The 17,831-nt window shown below is 33.0% G+C and overlaps 1 protein-coding gene across 1 annotated transcript in view; it reads left to right on the plus strand.

Annotated features, from left to right (window-relative positions):
* The window catches only part of LOC125055062 (pyruvate dehydrogenase (acetyl-transferring) kinase, mitochondrial), a 39,497-nt gene that overhangs the window by 9,267 nt on the left and 12,399 nt on the right, over positions 1-17,831 (plus strand). The window contains exon 2 of the mRNA XM_047657274.1: positions 13,385-13,442. Within this exon, the coding sequence (XP_047513230.1) occupies positions 13,385-13,442 (58 nt within the window). The remainder of the gene's footprint in view (positions 1-13,384; positions 13,443-17,831) is intronic.

Genomic DNA, 17,831 nt, shown 5'->3' on the forward strand with positions numbered 1-17,831 from the left:
TTTACGTAATTCTTGAACGGCCCCAAACTTGAATCACCTACTTGCCTATTAGAAAACCTAGACCTAAAAGAGTTTAGCGCCATTGGTATATTATATGTTCTATATAATAATAATAAAGTTTATTTGCCTCTTCACAATATTGCATTTTGCAGGTTGAAATGCAACCTTCTTTGCAAGAGGCTGGTCTGTAGTCTATACTTCTCTAAGTTCTCTAAGTTCTCATGTCATTTTTACATGTGTATATCCATACGATATTTTCGTAAGTATGTATTTGATTGTCATCATTTTACCATGTGTGATGTTTGAGAGTATAAATAAAATAAAATAATGATAAAAAAATAGCTATGATTCAGTATCATAAGGTTTACTTTAAAAACATTATTGTGCAAGGATAACGTCGATTACAAGTGCCTACACAGTTGCCGTGCTTTATGACTGACAATAAATTATAGATTTGTGAAATAACTTTTATTTATCTTTTACTGTTTCTTTGTATTATTTTATCATGTTGTTTTGTATGTCGTGTAACTGTTAATAGTTGGTGCAAAGAGATTATTTATATGTATATAAATGTTTTTGTGTAAAAAAGTTGTAACAGAAATAAATATATTACATATATATATATATATGTTAGCTATCCTATCTTTTAGGATAGATCAAACTGCACACGGTGTGAAAATTTGATTGATATCGGTTCGGTAGTTTAGGAGTCCATTGAGGACAAACATTGTGACACGAGATTTATATATATTAAGATTAAGATAATATGTGTTGGTTTTTTGCTTAACGGCTGGATTTTGATGAAATTTTCTGTCGGGTCCGCTGTTGTTACATTAAATTACAAGCTATACATGTATTTGTTTCGATTATTGGTTAAAGGTGTTTTAAAATTAAGGTGTATTACCATTTTTTTTTAATTTGCCTGTAAAACTGTCTTCTCTTGTCCGTTGGACTTACCAAAATGACAATTTAAAAGTGTTTTATATTAAGTTTTTCTTGACTTTATTAATTCCATACAAGTTTTACGCTATAAGTTTTCCCCATCATACGAATTCTGGCTAGTTTTCGTAAGTAGATCTAAGGCATTATGCGAAAAATATTTCAAATACAGTGTAAACTCTTTAACATATTTCGTTATAACGAAAAAGTCTCTATAACGTAAAAAAATGATTTAAATTTATTTGGTTTAACCCAATACCTATACATTAATTCTTAGCTCCCTATAACTAGTACTGTACTGTAGTTTATTTTGTTCAAATCAGTTAAGATTTATCATTGTTTGTTTAGTTTTACGTTGATGTGATATCAACTCGTAATAATAAATAAAAATATTTTTTATTGATAATAAGTACTAAGTTCTGTAAATATGCTCGGAAGTGTTTACGTTATAAAAGGCTAGAGACGCTGCAGTCATAGTACCGGCAACGCACTCGCGATAGTCATTTAGGTTCTTCTGTATTGGATATAAAAAAGAAATTCATAATGTATTTTTAATATTTCAATAAACCCCTTTTGCTATTATTATAATATAATACAACCAGTTGTTAACAGAAATAAGTAGTACTTCATCATCCTAGTTACAAATGCTATATACTTAAGTTACTTAATACATATCTCCGACGAAAATATAGTCGGGGAATTAGCTAAAGAAAAATACATATATTTAAAAAAAACAGTTTCAATTTTATTGTGTAGCGCTGTAACTATTATTTACAAAGTAATGTACGTATATATAATAATGACGTCATCGCTGATAATCATTATGGGTGTTACGTTGTATGTTAATTGGGTACTAAGGACACATGTACAGAAACATATGTACATATAAATAATAAAATTGTTTTTGTTTGAATACAGTAATATAATTAAGTTTTTATTCAAGCATTTGTAATGTCGTATTTTTAAATAGATAATTTAATTAACATCGCTGGTTATATGTATATAAATCAAACTTCTAAATAATAATTAATAATAAAAATTTGTTGCTCCATTTTATTGTTCCTCTTGCGATGTGCCCGCCCATTTCCACTTTAGTATATTTATTTTTATTTTAACATCTGCTAGCTTAGTTGTTTTTCTTAAAGTTGTATTCTTGTTTAATACATCGTTCGATCAAAAACTTCTAAATAATATGTCTTTATTATTATAGTAAACTAAAAATTGATTAAGGAGTTTATCAATTTGACATGTATTTTTTATTTACTAGACAAATAAAATCTCAGTTATGACATAAACAAGCCAACTATCTACCTCGTTATGGCTTATATATACGAAGGGCGGTCAAAAAGTTCGCAGAATGGCGGGGTTGAGTTTACTCATCCAGGTAGGCGCTAATTGAGTGAATCATTGTTAGTATACTCGTATATATATATGATTTTTAAAATTATGGAGTAAAATTACTATTACAATTCATCAAAAAATAAACACACTAAACTAAACGTCCACAGATTGGTTGAATCGTAGCATGACTGTAAATAATTTTAATGACAATTAATAATGAAACTTGACGTTTGTAGACGCCATCTTGTATAGACATAGAGAAGCGTTTTGGCGGGTTAATAATCAGTATGTAATAAGTTAATGAAAATGCCAGGAATTAAACGAAAAAGAATTTATTGATTCGTAACTTTTCTAGAAATCTTTACTTGAAATGTTCACTTGAATTTAATGTTAATGAGGAAAACCAGTGTTTGGTAAAACTCAGTTATTTTGTGAATCGAGTTTTGAGAACCGGTTGAGGCTGACGAATTATTTGCACAATTTGTAAAATGTGTCAAGGTTTGTGTATAAATGTGTTTTAAGTTATATTTTAATTATCTTCTAGAAATATTTATTAATGATGGGAGTGCTGTAGAAAGAGGAACAAAGAAAGGGTTAATGTAGTGTGCGCCCCATGAAGTTGTTGTTGTTTTTTTTTTAAAGACAATTCACACCAATTGTCCTAGTCCCATGCTAAGCTGGTGAAGCTTGTGTTATGGGTACTAGGCAACGGATATACCTACATACATATTATAGATAGATATACATATAAATACATATTTAAACACCCAAGACCTAAGCACAACACCAAATGCTCATCACATCGATGTTCGTCTCAGACGGGGATCGAACCCGGGACCCATGGATTCGCAGTCAGGGGTACTAACCACTACTTGAACGCTCCCTTACTTAGTTACAAGTACGTTGTTTTAACATAATTTTTTTTCACCAGTGCCCATGCACTCTCAATGCTAGAGGGCTAGTATATGCTTTATTCCACTGAGAGCTGGTTCCAGCCAGGCCCAATAAGCATCGTTTAATTCTAGATATTACACAATTAGCGATCTTGTTAAAATTACCACCGCTAAGTATTAAATGTTATGACTCATTCTCCTATAAAGAACAATGCTTATTTTTGGGTAAGGCACTCGTATAACCTGTGGGTTCACCTGTAGGTATTGGTTCGATCACCAGCGATAAAATAACCTTAAATAAGTATTAAAAACCGTTTTAATAATATAATCAGATTCTAACTGAAATTTATTTCATTTTAATTATTCATTATTATTGAAATAATATTGTATGTTTACTGCTGTCTTAGTGATACATAGTTTCTAGAATATTGAGATATGATAACAGCTGAGTTTGTTTACGTAAGAAATGGGACGAAAATACTTTTGCAACACAGAATAATATTAGTGTTTGAGGAAAACTAATTTCGAAAATTTATATAGCGGGTCACGCGCTTTTTGTAAAATTTTCATCACCCATTCATCATAAATTACTTAACATTAAATGTATTTCCAGATACAAACTCACAAATAAAAATTACGCTAGCTGAATTGGATTTCGAATATACAGAGGCCTTACTAATGTATATTGGCTCTGAGGTGCCGAAAACTAACTCACAGCTTACGCTTATAACAACTCTTAGCTACACTCTCAAATACATGCGCGCACACACCCTTCACACACTCACGCATTCACACATACTTATTGTCTTATAAGACTTGTGTTTGATGACTTTTCCTAAAAAAACTGTTACAAATGTACCCTGTACCACACTAGAGTAAATTAAACTTTATCGATTTGGTATAAGGCCTATTTGCGTTGAGACCAAGTGTCAACAGCTATGGGTACGATACATAGCGCTAAAAGCGTCTACACACGGCCCTAAAATTAGAGGCAATACTCGGAAAGTGGTGGGGAGCACCCTAGATAGCTCCCTATAGCGCCTCGTGTGTAGGCAAATAGTACCCTAATTTAGACTATTTATGTGTATGCTACGAACTACGATTTCATCCCCACCACCACTGTCCCGATATTGCCTCCGATTTTAGGGCCGTGTGTAGACGCTTTAAGTCTTGACTCCCATACGTCAAAAATTTCTTGGATTTTTGACATCGCCAAGTCTCCGTGGCCACGAGCGAAATTTTACGTTAAAACAACAAGTACGTTGTTGTAACTAAGTAAGGGAGCGTTCAAGTATTAGGTAACACAATTTTTGGAGATTATTGACCCCCCCACCCCCATATGACTCGCCGTAACGTTTTTCAGTACCCAAGTGACTCTTCAGTTACTATTATGTGGTGTAAGTCGAAACTAATATTAACAGTAACGTGTAATTCAACCCCCGCCCCGCATCGTAACGTTTTACGACATGACCCCCCCCCCCTCCCAAAATTAATTCCGTAATACTTGAACGCTCCCTAATCAAATAAACATATATACTCTACGTGTATATGGTAGGAATCAAAGTAATTAGAAAATTGAATCGGCACAGGTAGTAGGCAAGGACTAACGTATATAAGCTAGTAACTAAGTATGTATCAAGTAACCATTTAATTAGTTTAATTATGTACTTGTTATTATAACGGTAAATAGGACGTCCTCATTAATACAGTTGTTTGACCACACTTCAGTTAATAACGCTTGTCAAGCTTTTGCGTCACGATCAATTGACTTGTTACCGTCAATAAAAAAAAAAAAACCATTCTCCGAACGTCTGGAAATATGATTTTATTATGACTACGTTTAAAACGTTATTGTAACACTTTCATGGCACTAACGTATTTGAGAGATGCATTTGTTTTAATTTTTTTGTCTCTTTAATGATTTTACTTCAATTATTTTCTGAGATTAAACTTCTAATTGATTTTACTTCTTAGTATAGATCAAAATCATTTATTCATATAGGTAACACAATGTACACTTATGGACGCCAAAAAAAGAAATATATATTAAATGGTAATTTTACATTTACTGTCAAGTTGTGAAATAAAAGACGTAGAACGGAAGAGAAGAACTGGCAATAAACTCTCCGCCACTCTTTAATCGCTAAGATTTTTGTTTTACACAATGTTTGTAAGGAGCTGCAACCATTACACTATGTTCCACATAACATCTTAAGTAATTAATAATAATAAAATAAATTAAAAAGATAAGATTAAAGATATGATTGGAAACCTGACGGGACTTACAGTTGGCCTACTATGTACTAAAAGTCTTGAGAGGGGTAGTGAGCAACCCAAAAACTAGGTATCTTTATACCTATGGGATATTCTGACTCATTTCTGTAATAAATAATTGTTTGTTCGCAAGGAAAAGTTGGCTTTTGTATTACATCTCAAACTTTTGTATTACATCTCAAACTTTTGTATTACATCAAAACATCTATCTGTTTGTCCCTATGCGATTAACTCAAAAACTACTACACAGAATTTATTGGGGTTTTCATTAATATCTAGAATGATTCATAAGGTTATGTATATAATCACTATATTTTTCATATTCATAGTTGCTCGTGCCAAGCCGGGTTGAGTCGCTAAATTATTTATTAAATTATTTACTAACTCTGAGAATGCTCTATTTAAAATTGAAACTTTTATTCAAAGCGTAGTCTATTGTTAGGAAGTTGTCGATATTTCTACATAGAACAATGTGTCGACATACCGTTTTAGCTCCACGACCTTGGCATGTCATTGCCTCAGGTCATGAAGGTCGGTGATAGCCGCTTAGGAAATTGTCTGACCCGGCTTATTTATGACTCATTGATTTTATATATTTATTTTTACATGCTCGGTACAGAAACAGTCAACAGATTGGGTACATAAAGTTAGTACAAACTAAACAACATTCGTAAACCTGAAGTCCAATTACACCTGGACACAGCATTTCAGTGGCATCTTCAGTGCTGGCTACTAAATATTAACTATTACGTACGTTATATTAAATTTAATGACAAAAAACAGAAGTTATTCAGGTAATAGTTTCGAATTTCGTCGCACGAATTTGATGATACTGATTATGCAGGAATCTCGGGGGACCTTCATTGGAACACTTCCAAGTGATTTAATTGTTGAATGAATTAAAAATTTGTTATTTAAAAAAAAAAATACTTAGACGCGTTTCCGGCAGCGAAAATTTTGGCGACGACATTTAAAACCCAACCCGTTATTCAGGTTGCAAGTCTTCACCGTGAATAATCTTTTTATTGTGAAAAAATATCAACATTAGAACACACAGAATTATAATACTTGCACATTCTAGAGAGCGGACCATTCTGGGATACATTGTTGTTACTTTTTGGTATCATAAATTTTGGTATACGCACAGAGCGCATCTGTACCTTGATATCATGTAATACGTAAATTGATTTTTATAGAACAGGAGGCAAACGGGCAGGAGGCTCACCTAATGTTGAGTGATACTGCCGCCCATGGACACTCTCAATGCCAGAATGCGAGTACGTTGCCTTTTATAAAATCGTTTCTTATAAATACAGCAAAGGATTGGAACTCCTTGCCCTCTTCCATGTTCCCTAGACAGGCATCTCCTGGACAAGTGTGCCCTGAAAAAAAGAATTTTTATGCTCTTTCTTTTATGTCTTTGCGACCCTAAGACGAATTGTTTCGGAAATGCTTCAGCGTACAGCTGCTTCCACATAGTGGTGGTGTACGGCAAAAACTGCCTGCACCTACTGAACGACGGACGTCGTGATGGTGACGTAGTCATACGGGTGGAATTTCGTATTCTGACTCGATATCCGATGATGAAAGTACCAGTAATGTTTTAAAACAATAGGCCTTAATATCAAACGAAATTTTGGGTTAAATTTCTGGTAGGTATACGAGGGATGTAAAATGAGCACAGTGATGAAAAGATGGGAAGACGAAATCCATATTTGGCTCATAGGAAACAGTTGGAGGTGGTCTTTCTTAGGCGTTTAGAAATAAACAAATGTTAGTAGTAAATTGATTGATTATTGGCCTACGTTTGTTTTATAGAACGATTTGTATGAAAAGTGTTCACGTAATGTGCGTGTGCGCATGACGACATGTCCACTGAAAAGGTTTTTGTTTGTCGTGATTATCAGACGTCACAGCGTGATCACATTGGGAACACCTTCAAAATATAATTTGCGAAACACGTCTTTGTATTTTGAGGAAAACGCTTCTGTATGGCGAAATTCTTGGAAGTGTGTGTGAGATATTTTTAAAAGGCTCTAATGAATTGTTAATTTCGGGTCCCGATCTTAAGTCCACATGTTATAGGGACGGCACCGCTTTTGATATTTATGTATGTATGTCAATTTATATCATGTGTTTGTCCTAATTTTGTGGTCCAAATAAAAAAAAAAGTCAATCTCCGCTAAAGCACTGTCATGTCAAAATTCAAATAGAAATGATTGAGGCTCTTGAATGCAGTTAAGTTTGAATGTCGTTCTGGAACACGGACCTTAATGAATAAGAAAAGATCTTTGACAAGAACGTTTTGTTTTTCACGGCTCACGACTGGGTCTGAATTCAAAAAAAATCAAAAATCATTTATTCACGTAGGTAACACAATGTACACTTGTGATTCGTCATTAAAGAAATACATATTAATGCTTCTAATTTTACATTTACTGCCAGTTCTCAAATCAAGGGCGTAGAACGGAAGAGAAGAACTGGCAATAAACTCTCCGGCACTCTTTTTAATCGCCATGTTTTTTTTCCCCTTGTTTTTCTGTGACCCCAAAATTTGTCTTATCTTCCGAAACGAGAAACTTCAGCTGATCTCTGTCCTGATCCTCTTCGTCCTAGTTTTCAGCTGCAGGTGTTCCTCCACTGTGTCGATCAAACGGTACCTGGCACTTTAAAAAAATGTGTATTTATATGTCTAGACATTCTGAAACAAATATATATATTTAGTAAATACAGAACCGTAGTAAAATAATAAATGATTCACGCTTATCTCGTCACTAGGTAACTACTGTTTGCTAGAAATATCTTTTCGATTTACCCACTGCGCAGATCGGATTAATTCAATTGATAGCGTATTATGAATTGTTCTTCCGGACTAAATCGCATTATATAAGGTGAATCGGGAGTATTATAAAAGTATTAGGACGGATTGAAGTTAATAAAGACTAGACCAACTAACCTTTTTTGTGCCTCACCTTAGCCTTTGTAAAATTCTTATTTAGGGCATAACGTAACGTAACATATATCAGTATTAAAAAATGTAATTGTTTACTTAAGAAACTTAAATGATAGGTTCAAATTCCAAATAATTTTAATAAATTTACAAATAAGCCCCCCCGTAGAGCGTGGACCTCACATTAGGAAACACTGCTGTAGATTGGACTGTACAGAAATTTATTCTATAATTAAATTTTAAAATTAATAATGCCTCTTATAAATTAAATTAATATCCTTATATCAAACGTTATTTTAAAATCTCTGGTATCCGAAGGATGGACACGTACAGGGATGTCATGGTGGGAAGACGAAATTCATGCCACACTGGGGCATATTGGCCTCATAGGCAGCAGTGGAAACAGTTTGAGGTGGCCTATACCAAAAGACATTTAGAAAATTAGTAGTGTAGAGAAAAACAACTATATTTCGTATATATTAAGACTAAGGGACCGTTCAAGTATTACGTAAAGCAATTTTTGGAGATTATTGATCCCCCCCCCCATGAACTCACCGTAACGTTTTTCGGTACCCAAGTACAGTACTGTATTCAAGTCTAGTAAAACGTTTCGTGACCACCTAGTCACTCTTTAGTTACTATTATGTGGTGTAAGTAGAAAATAATATTAACAATAACGCGTAATTCTATCCCCCCCTCCTAAAATTCGTTACGTAATACTTGAACGCTCCCTAAGCCTCGGTTCGTGGTATAGAAGTTATATATTTGTATGAAAAAACTCTTCACGTAATATGAGCGTGCGCATTACGAAATATCCACTGAAAAGGTTGTTGTCCGTCGTGATTATCAGACGTCACAGCGTGGTCACATTGGGAACACCTTCAAAATATAATTTGCGAAACACGTCTTTGTGTTCTGAGGAAACCGTTTCCTTATGGCGAAATTCTTGGTGTTTGTGAGATATTTTTAAAGGCATTATGGTGAATCAAACAGTCAAAAAGGCAAACAGTATTTGGGCGTGGCGAGCTCATGTATCAATATAGTTTACAATAGATTATCTTATGAATGTATGAACTCAAGATGTCTCTAGGTTCTTCGATATTTGATCGCTTGATGCCATCTCTCCGATAAGCACCCGTCAACTGTTTACAAACCTTGTGTCGAGTTTTCCTTGTACAGTGGGTAAATGACCTCTCTTTTTTTGAGGAACGTCAAACGTCAATGACACGAAGTTTTTATGTCGAAGCAATTTCTAGCAACTTGTTAAATCTGTAATAATTTTTTTTTACTTATTTTTAGCTTTGTATTAAACATTGTAAAAGCCTAAATTTTAAATTCTTACGCAATATATTACGTAAATTTGAAATTCGAATTCGTAGACAGAGTACGTTTACAGTGTTTTCATATCAACAGTCATAAATTTGACTAAATTCAGAGTCGAGACTAGGCGCTAAGTAGCATGTATTTATATGTCAAAAACCTTTTTTTTTTTAAAATGGGGGCACTAGCACTGATACACAATGCTAGAGGGCTTGCGAGTGCGTTGCCGGCCTTTTTAGAATTGATACGCTCTTGGGTCCCTTACCCTGAGTGACCTAAAATGTATTGGATTTTACAGGTAGAGTCATAGTTGGCGCTAAATCTCGTTTCTGAATTTTCTTCTGTCTTCATAGATCCCTCAAAATCCTAAAAACAACTATCAAAATGATTCATCACCGCATGCGCATATTATTGTTTAGTTCCAGTCTTGTTTGCTTTCCACGTTTCACGTCAAGGCCAATCTTGTTTATAAATATGAACGGTTCACAGTCCACATTGCTTGTCGCGTAGCGATACTCGAATATAGAAAATATGAATTGTCTTTTACTTGACACCTCCGTTGAAATCTAAATAACTATCCCAGGTAAGGTTGTTTTCCTGAGAAAGTTAGAACTTATATAGAACAGCCTAAGTGATATCAGGTAAAACAGTATAAATAAGTTCAATTATCTTTTTTTTTATATCCGAGCATGCCTCAACGGCATAAATGTCACACTACATAGGAAGTCTCCTATTTACCCCGCGCCTTCTGACTGTAGGATTCGCCCTAGACTACTCTCTCTCTCGTTCTGTTGTCTCCTGTAGCATTACTTGCTCACAGACGGATACCATTGCATTACATACCTCAAGTTCAATTATCTGCCCTTCTAGTAAAATCGGTTATCAGTTAAAAAAAATATAGGTTATAACATATACTTATGTATATGGGTAATACATGGCATTTGGAAACAGAAATTGTATTAATTAAGATTAATTAATTTCATAATTCATAATTGCGAGGATAATAGGAGGCTGATTTCCGTTACATTATGAAGCGATGTTATAATTATAAATCTTCCTCAGATTCCTTCGTACTATAATTAACAAATAACTATTTAGCAGATTTTTTTTGAAACATTAAAAATCATTGCAATAAAATCAGCATTCCTCCTCCTGTTAACAAAAGAAAGCTCTATTTACAATAAAAAATAAACAAATAAACAAGATTTCTTATCGAATACAAAGTCAAATAATTTATTTCAATTACCCTATGAAAGTCAAAATTACAAGTAAAACATATTATAAAACAAATAACTGTTATTGCCTCTTCCAAAAGGTAGTTTTATATGGAGAAGAATGGGCAATAAACTCCATACTTACTAAGTAGTTTTTAGAATATTTTGTATACATTGATTTGGTAATTATATGTGAAGACTAAAATAAAAATAAAAAAAAATAAAAAAGCTAAAATACTAAAATAAAAATACAATACAAGTATTTAAATGCAAAATTTGATTCATTTAATCGAAAAACACTTATTATTAAGGAGAATACTTAATTGAATTACATTATGTTAAAGATTGTAACATATACTGTAGATATAGCATTATGTATGATGTTAAGTTTAATGAATAAATGATTACGTAATAGTTCAATAGGTCAAAAGAAAATTGTTCAACTCAATACGATCGATTCGGATCGAGCCGATTAACAATTTAGATTATTGTTTCATTGGATTGGAAAATTGAAAACAACAGGCGAGAAATTGAAATCTTGTCATGTCTTCCATTATTCAATATTAAATTGGATATTTTGTCCTTAACACTGGAGCTGGAACACTTAATATTAACGTTCTAACTCCAGAAACACATGCTCAATATGTCACATGCATATAATGATATACATATGTATTTCATTATATATTTTAATTTACAAAGATGCATTGCATTATTATTAGCAAAAAGGCTTTTATTTTCACGTTATGTTTTAATTTTTGTGTGATAAGTGATAACGCTCCCTGCGTTCAAGTATTACGTCACGCAATTTTTAGAGATTCTTGACCCCCCCTCCCCCACATAACGCGCCGTAACGGTTTCCTGTACCCACTACCCAATAGTAAAACGTTTGGTGACCACCTACACCACCTCTTTATATCTAAAAGTTACTATTATGTGGTGTAAAGTACTGGAAAGTCGAAAATAATATTAACAATAGCGCGTAATTCTATCCCCGCCCCGCACCGTAACGTTTATAATAGGACCCCCTCCCCTCCCCAAAATTCGTTACGTAATACTTGAATGCTCCCAAAGTAAGAATTAAAAATATGGAAGTAATAAAATTTTCGCCTCAGATTTTAGTTAGTAAACGTAAGTTTTTTAAAAAGTGCTTAAAGATGAAAGGGCCTCGTAAGGAGAAAAAGCGTTGGGCGAAGAAAGTGCGTTTTTGGGTTGCTTATATGTAGGTTTGCGTTGTGTTTAATGTGGTGTGACGGGTGTTTGTTTCCAAAATAGTCTGCATAATGCTATTAAGTATAATTGTCTAACAGTTAAAAGTTTTGTTTCGTTGTACAATTTTGAAGTTTAGTAGCGTAAAGGTGCTATAGGATATCTTAAGAATGGATCGTTGGGTACCTACGCTCAATTTAAAAGCATATATTTTGTAAATTTAACGCGTAGAAAATAAGATATTACAAAACTGCCTCGACTTTTGTTATTCCGCACAGACTCTTGGAAACATAACGTTGATCACCGGCCAAAAAAAATATTTTTCTAATCGCTTATTTCAGATATTAGTAAGAAATATCTTATTAGCTTATTAATAACAAAAAGTGACAACAATCTAAAGAGTAAGTTGGACAGTACGGAAATATGATTTAGGAAAATACCTGTTTGTACCTGTACTTTAAAGTTTAAACAATGAGAACATTTAGATTTATTTACTTTGATTTCTCGTGTTGCGGTCGCGTCTTGTTGGATTTACAAAATTAAAATATGCTTGTAAAGTTTATAATTAAGTATACGGTATGCATTCTCGTGGTTCAAGGATATATTTTGAGAGGTCTGATATAGACGGGAGCTGTGAAACGAATATTATATTTAAAGTATTAAAGCGTTCAGTCGAGCAGATGCGATAATTTAATACGAGTAATAACCACCCACTCTCTTCAATTTATACGTATATCTTAATATATATAAATTACGTGTCACGTTGTTTGTCCGCGATGGACTCCTAAACTACCGAACCGATATCAATTAAATTTGCACACCGTGTGTAGTTTGATCCAACTTAAAAGATAGGATAGATTACATCTCAATTTATTTACCCGAAATATTATTTTATTGCAAAATATTTGTTTATTATTTGATAGTCACAATTCTAACAGATGGCGCTGTGTTGAAAGTACCAACGTTTCACATAAGCTACAATTTAATTGCATAACCACCAACAAAGCATGGTGGTCCCCATGACTGGTGTTCTCCTACCGTTTCCCTTGAATAGTTTGCTACTATGTAATATAACAAAAACCTTAGCCACAGCAAAGCTTGGCCGGTCTGCTAGTAGGTTATATATATACATATATATAAGCTACAACAGGGCTAACTGTTTATGTTACGAAATATTCATATATAATGCTGATATTCCTTTTGCGTTAAATTTATACTTAATAATTTTACAAATATTTTTTCAGGTCTGAATGCTTGCGAGAGGAAATCCTACTTGTTCCTCAGGAAGGAGCTGCCAGTCAGGTAATTATTGTTATAACATTTATGCAATTATTTTAATAATGTGTAATTAATATTTCCTTTACCACGTCCGCTGATTAAAAATACTTCTTTTTCGAAATCGGTTCAGTGTCTCTTTATTTGTCGCAAACATACAATTTTTTCTGCTCTTTATAAGATTGGTTTCTATTTATTTTATACACGCAACAAGATTAAGTTCCAATAAAAATCTTAGAAAAAATCTATTTTATTTATTTATTTATTGTATACATAAACTGGACACAGTTTTTGTGCCCATCACCCGTCGAACTGATTGAAACACGAAAATGGAAAAACAATTGAATTAGCTATAAGATGGTAAAAACCTGTAGGTAAATAATTGTGTAACTGTAAAATATATCATTAAATATTCAGCGTAATAAAAGTAAAAATTAACAATGAAGCCATCAATGCATTGCGCGTAATATGAAAGGTCACCGAGACCTAGACCTTGTTATCCAAGTGTATACCTAGTATATTCGAGTATGAAGTAATTGTTCTTTACTGCATACTACTAATGAAGGTTCTCTGGAACTTTATAGATATAAGGTTACAAAAAACAATTTGCTAAAATCTTTTAATCTCCTGGTACTTTTTTTAGTTGTAAGATTTTTGTTATTTAAGAATTCATTGGATTTCGGATTAAATTTTGTAATTAACACATCAGTTCTAATATTTTTACAAATTTCTTAATAAAATAAAATCAGTGACGCTACAATTTTAGGTCTGGCATTCAGATTTCTGTATCTATTTCATGATCACTTGTTAATCTAATAGGCAAGTAGGTGATCAGCCTGTGCCTGACGCACGTCGTCTACATTTTGGATCTAAGGCAACCTGCCTTCCTTATGATGTTGTACTTCATCGTTCGAGCGAATGTTAAATGCGCAGACAGAACGAAAGTTCATTGGTGCACAGCCGCGGACCGATTCTACGACCTCAGGGATGAGAGTTGCACGCTGAAGCCACTAGGCCGACACTGCTCTTTTCTTAATTAAATAGAATATATCTTACATTTTCCCTTTACATAAAACAATTCCATATAGCAAACCCTACTTAGTTATGCAATCGTTGTAATATTGACTAAACCGGACATTACCCATCTTCCTATACAGGAGCTAAAATTAGATTGCTCTAGACATGATACTTGCATTGGAATTAAAAGCGAATTTAACTGGTGTGATAACAATAGGCGAAAATGGTCTAAAGATTCATTGTTATCAAATTTGTTTACATAAAAAACGATCCACGTTTTATAATCGAATAATATTTTTTTTACTATGTACAATTTCGATTTATTATATTTTTTTGTCAATACCTGTTGTCGTAACTTCTACCATTGACCGGAGCCCTTTTTCATGTTTCGTCTCCGGCTTTTTACAGAGCTCTCTATATATGACTTTCTTTTATCTCGCTTCCTGATATTGCTTCTATACCTTGTAACCTTTTTCTAGGATGCCCTCTTCTTCATCCCCTTGGTCCTTACCTGTCATTGAACCATCTTTATGTAATGAATCCATTTATGAAATGGTGATACTCTGATATAACCCTAATAATTAAACAGGCTGAGATTCTTATGAATATTCCTCGTACGCAGATACTAAATGTTGCCGACGTTACTTTATAAAAACAATTTCTATTGGGAATTTATGTTACATATATTATATAATCAGTGTTCTATTACGCCAGTTTTGGAATGTTTAATTACAAATCATAGATGTAGATATAACAGTAAAATGTGCTTTCTATAGAAAAATTACTTGTAGGCAATAGGGTTGCAACCTTTTAAATACATATTTACGTAAGTGTCACGTGCCTCGATAAAATAATGCATTAATGGCTCTATCATAATGTAAACAAAAACTGCGTAGATCGCATGTCATAGATATTGTCATTCAATACTTGTTATTGTATTGATAATATAACTCATTGTAGTATTATTATTTTCATGTGTACACTAATATTATTTAGAATTCATTTTGGCTGTAATGGTGAAACTCTGTAGCATAAAAACGATACTATGAATTTTTACACGCTTTATATTAGCTTCACCTGTATATATATGTATGTAACCGACTCCTTCGAACTCGATTTTAACCCACTTTAAACGGACAGATTTTATTCAAATTTTGCGCACCTGTCAAAGATCGATGACAATGCAATAATCCGAAAAAAAAAATTTTACTAAAAAATAAAAAATGCCGCTCTGTGCCATAGTTTTCGTCTATCGAGCAACCCACGCTTTTCCACAATAATACCAGTATTATTTGTTCATTACCATTTTCAGCCTAAATTAGGAATTATTTTTCACTTTTTAGTTTGATGTGCTATAAAGCGTGGTTTTTAGTTTTTTAAACTATTATTTATTAATATAAGGCTTAATATTACAAAAACGCGTAAATCATTTCCCATATTGCTGATTGCGTTTGTTATTATTATGACATTTTATTTCAATATGTCAAAGGGAAACAAAGTGCTCTTCTTTAACGTCAGGAACTGCTGTTAAGCATATTCTTACATGTTGCTCATGATTATGTGGGACTCAATTTACAACCATACCCACTAAAACCTGATGGATGCCTTCAGCTCGCCAATGGGCGGAGGCAGGTACAACTGAGCCCTATCCCCCCCCCCCCAACCAATGCGAATGCTCAACAATAACCCTGGTGTCAATGTCAATTCTTACAATTTCCTTGGAAACCAAAGCTATGCAAAAACAGTGTTGGAGACTTGCCAGTTCTTCTTGCTATACACCCTTGATATTCGGAACTGGTAGTAAATGTAATTTAAATATTGACGTCCATACTTACCATTATTAATAAATGAATGTTGACTTATGAATTTTATTTTTGCTCTCAAACAACACACACGTTAAAATGAGGACAATCAGATACTTATAGAAATATGTTAAAGGATAGGATACACGTGTGAAAATGACAAGAGAACTTAAAACAGCGCTAACCAGCTTGCAACTTCCTCACAATCGAGTAGCCCGCGATATCGCAGCACATACGCAGGGGAGTCTTTGTATTGAAGAAATCGAAGGGTACCTCGACATTTGTTTAACTACAAAAATATTATAACATAAGGCAACAACCGAATTAACATCAGAGAAACTGCAGAGCACAACAACAACTGCATTCTATAATATTACTAGAATCTGAATTAGAAATAACATTACATTCAATGCACAACAATAGTTAACATTTATTGTTCTCAATTGTTATTCATTATGAATGCATCTAGCCAAGGTCGAATGTTCGAACAGATGCGCGAACTTTACGATAGTTTCGTCTTTCTATACGTCAATGCGATAATTCAGTTTTTTACAGCTTTGACAATTTGCATAGAATACATATCCTATTGAAACGATATGTTCGTGTTCTTGTCTAGTTCCGAAGAATCAATGACAAAGAGAATATTCTACAATTGTCTACCATTGTTGATGATTCGGAAGTACAAGGTTAAGGTCATACGAAATGACATACTTGATTATTATGGTAACGAAGAAGAGACCAAGATGAAAGAAAATATATTGCTTTTTTGAAGGGACTTATTTAGATAGGGGATATATAGGGAATAAAGTTCACAAAAGAGAGTGCGACTTTACATGAATTACAATTTAGCCTATACAATAATTATGGCTAATAAGTACTATTATGTTGACTTAATTTTCCACAATACTAATGAATAGCTTGAGCTAAGTAAATGTTCATTGACAGTGTTAGAGTCTGGCTAATAAAAGAAGATAACGAAAAAGCGCGGCAAATTAAAAAAAAATTTATGGTATCCCTAAAAGTTTGATATATTTTGTGGATTAAACTTACTTGATATTTTATTTTATTTTATTATTTTTAACATTGATAGTAACTGTATTTCTATGAAATTAAATACTATACGTATTTAGTCTTTTACTATTGATACTCAATATGACTAGCATTGCATGGAAAACTAAAACTATATTTATTATAAAACACAACTTTATTCGGAATAATCAATTCCTGCGAAAGAAACTAAATATTCTATCAAATAAAACAAAATTTAGGCTATTATACCTGTTAACTATTCGGAAAAAATATATAATAGAAATAAAAATGAGTAATTGCATGAAGTATCAAGACAATATATCATACTAACCTAAATTCAATGACATTCTGTGTTGCCATCCGAAAGTTTTCAAATAATTCAATCATCTTATTTCATTAGCCTGACTCTAGTGTTCTATAATGTAATGTTATGTAATGTAATGCAATATAATATAATGTTTTGACACTATGTTCATGTGTCCGAAATACCGCACTTGTACTTATATTCACTACGCTTGTTTTTTTAACTTAAAGGGGTTAGTTCTCTTTAAGCGCCTTGTTCATGTTT

The sequence above is a fragment of the Pieris napi genome, chromosome 13, assembly GCF_905475465.1.
Source record: "Pieris napi chromosome 13, ilPieNapi1.2, whole genome shotgun sequence".
Taxonomy (NCBI): Eukaryota; Metazoa; Arthropoda; class Insecta; order Lepidoptera; family Pieridae; genus Pieris; species Pieris napi.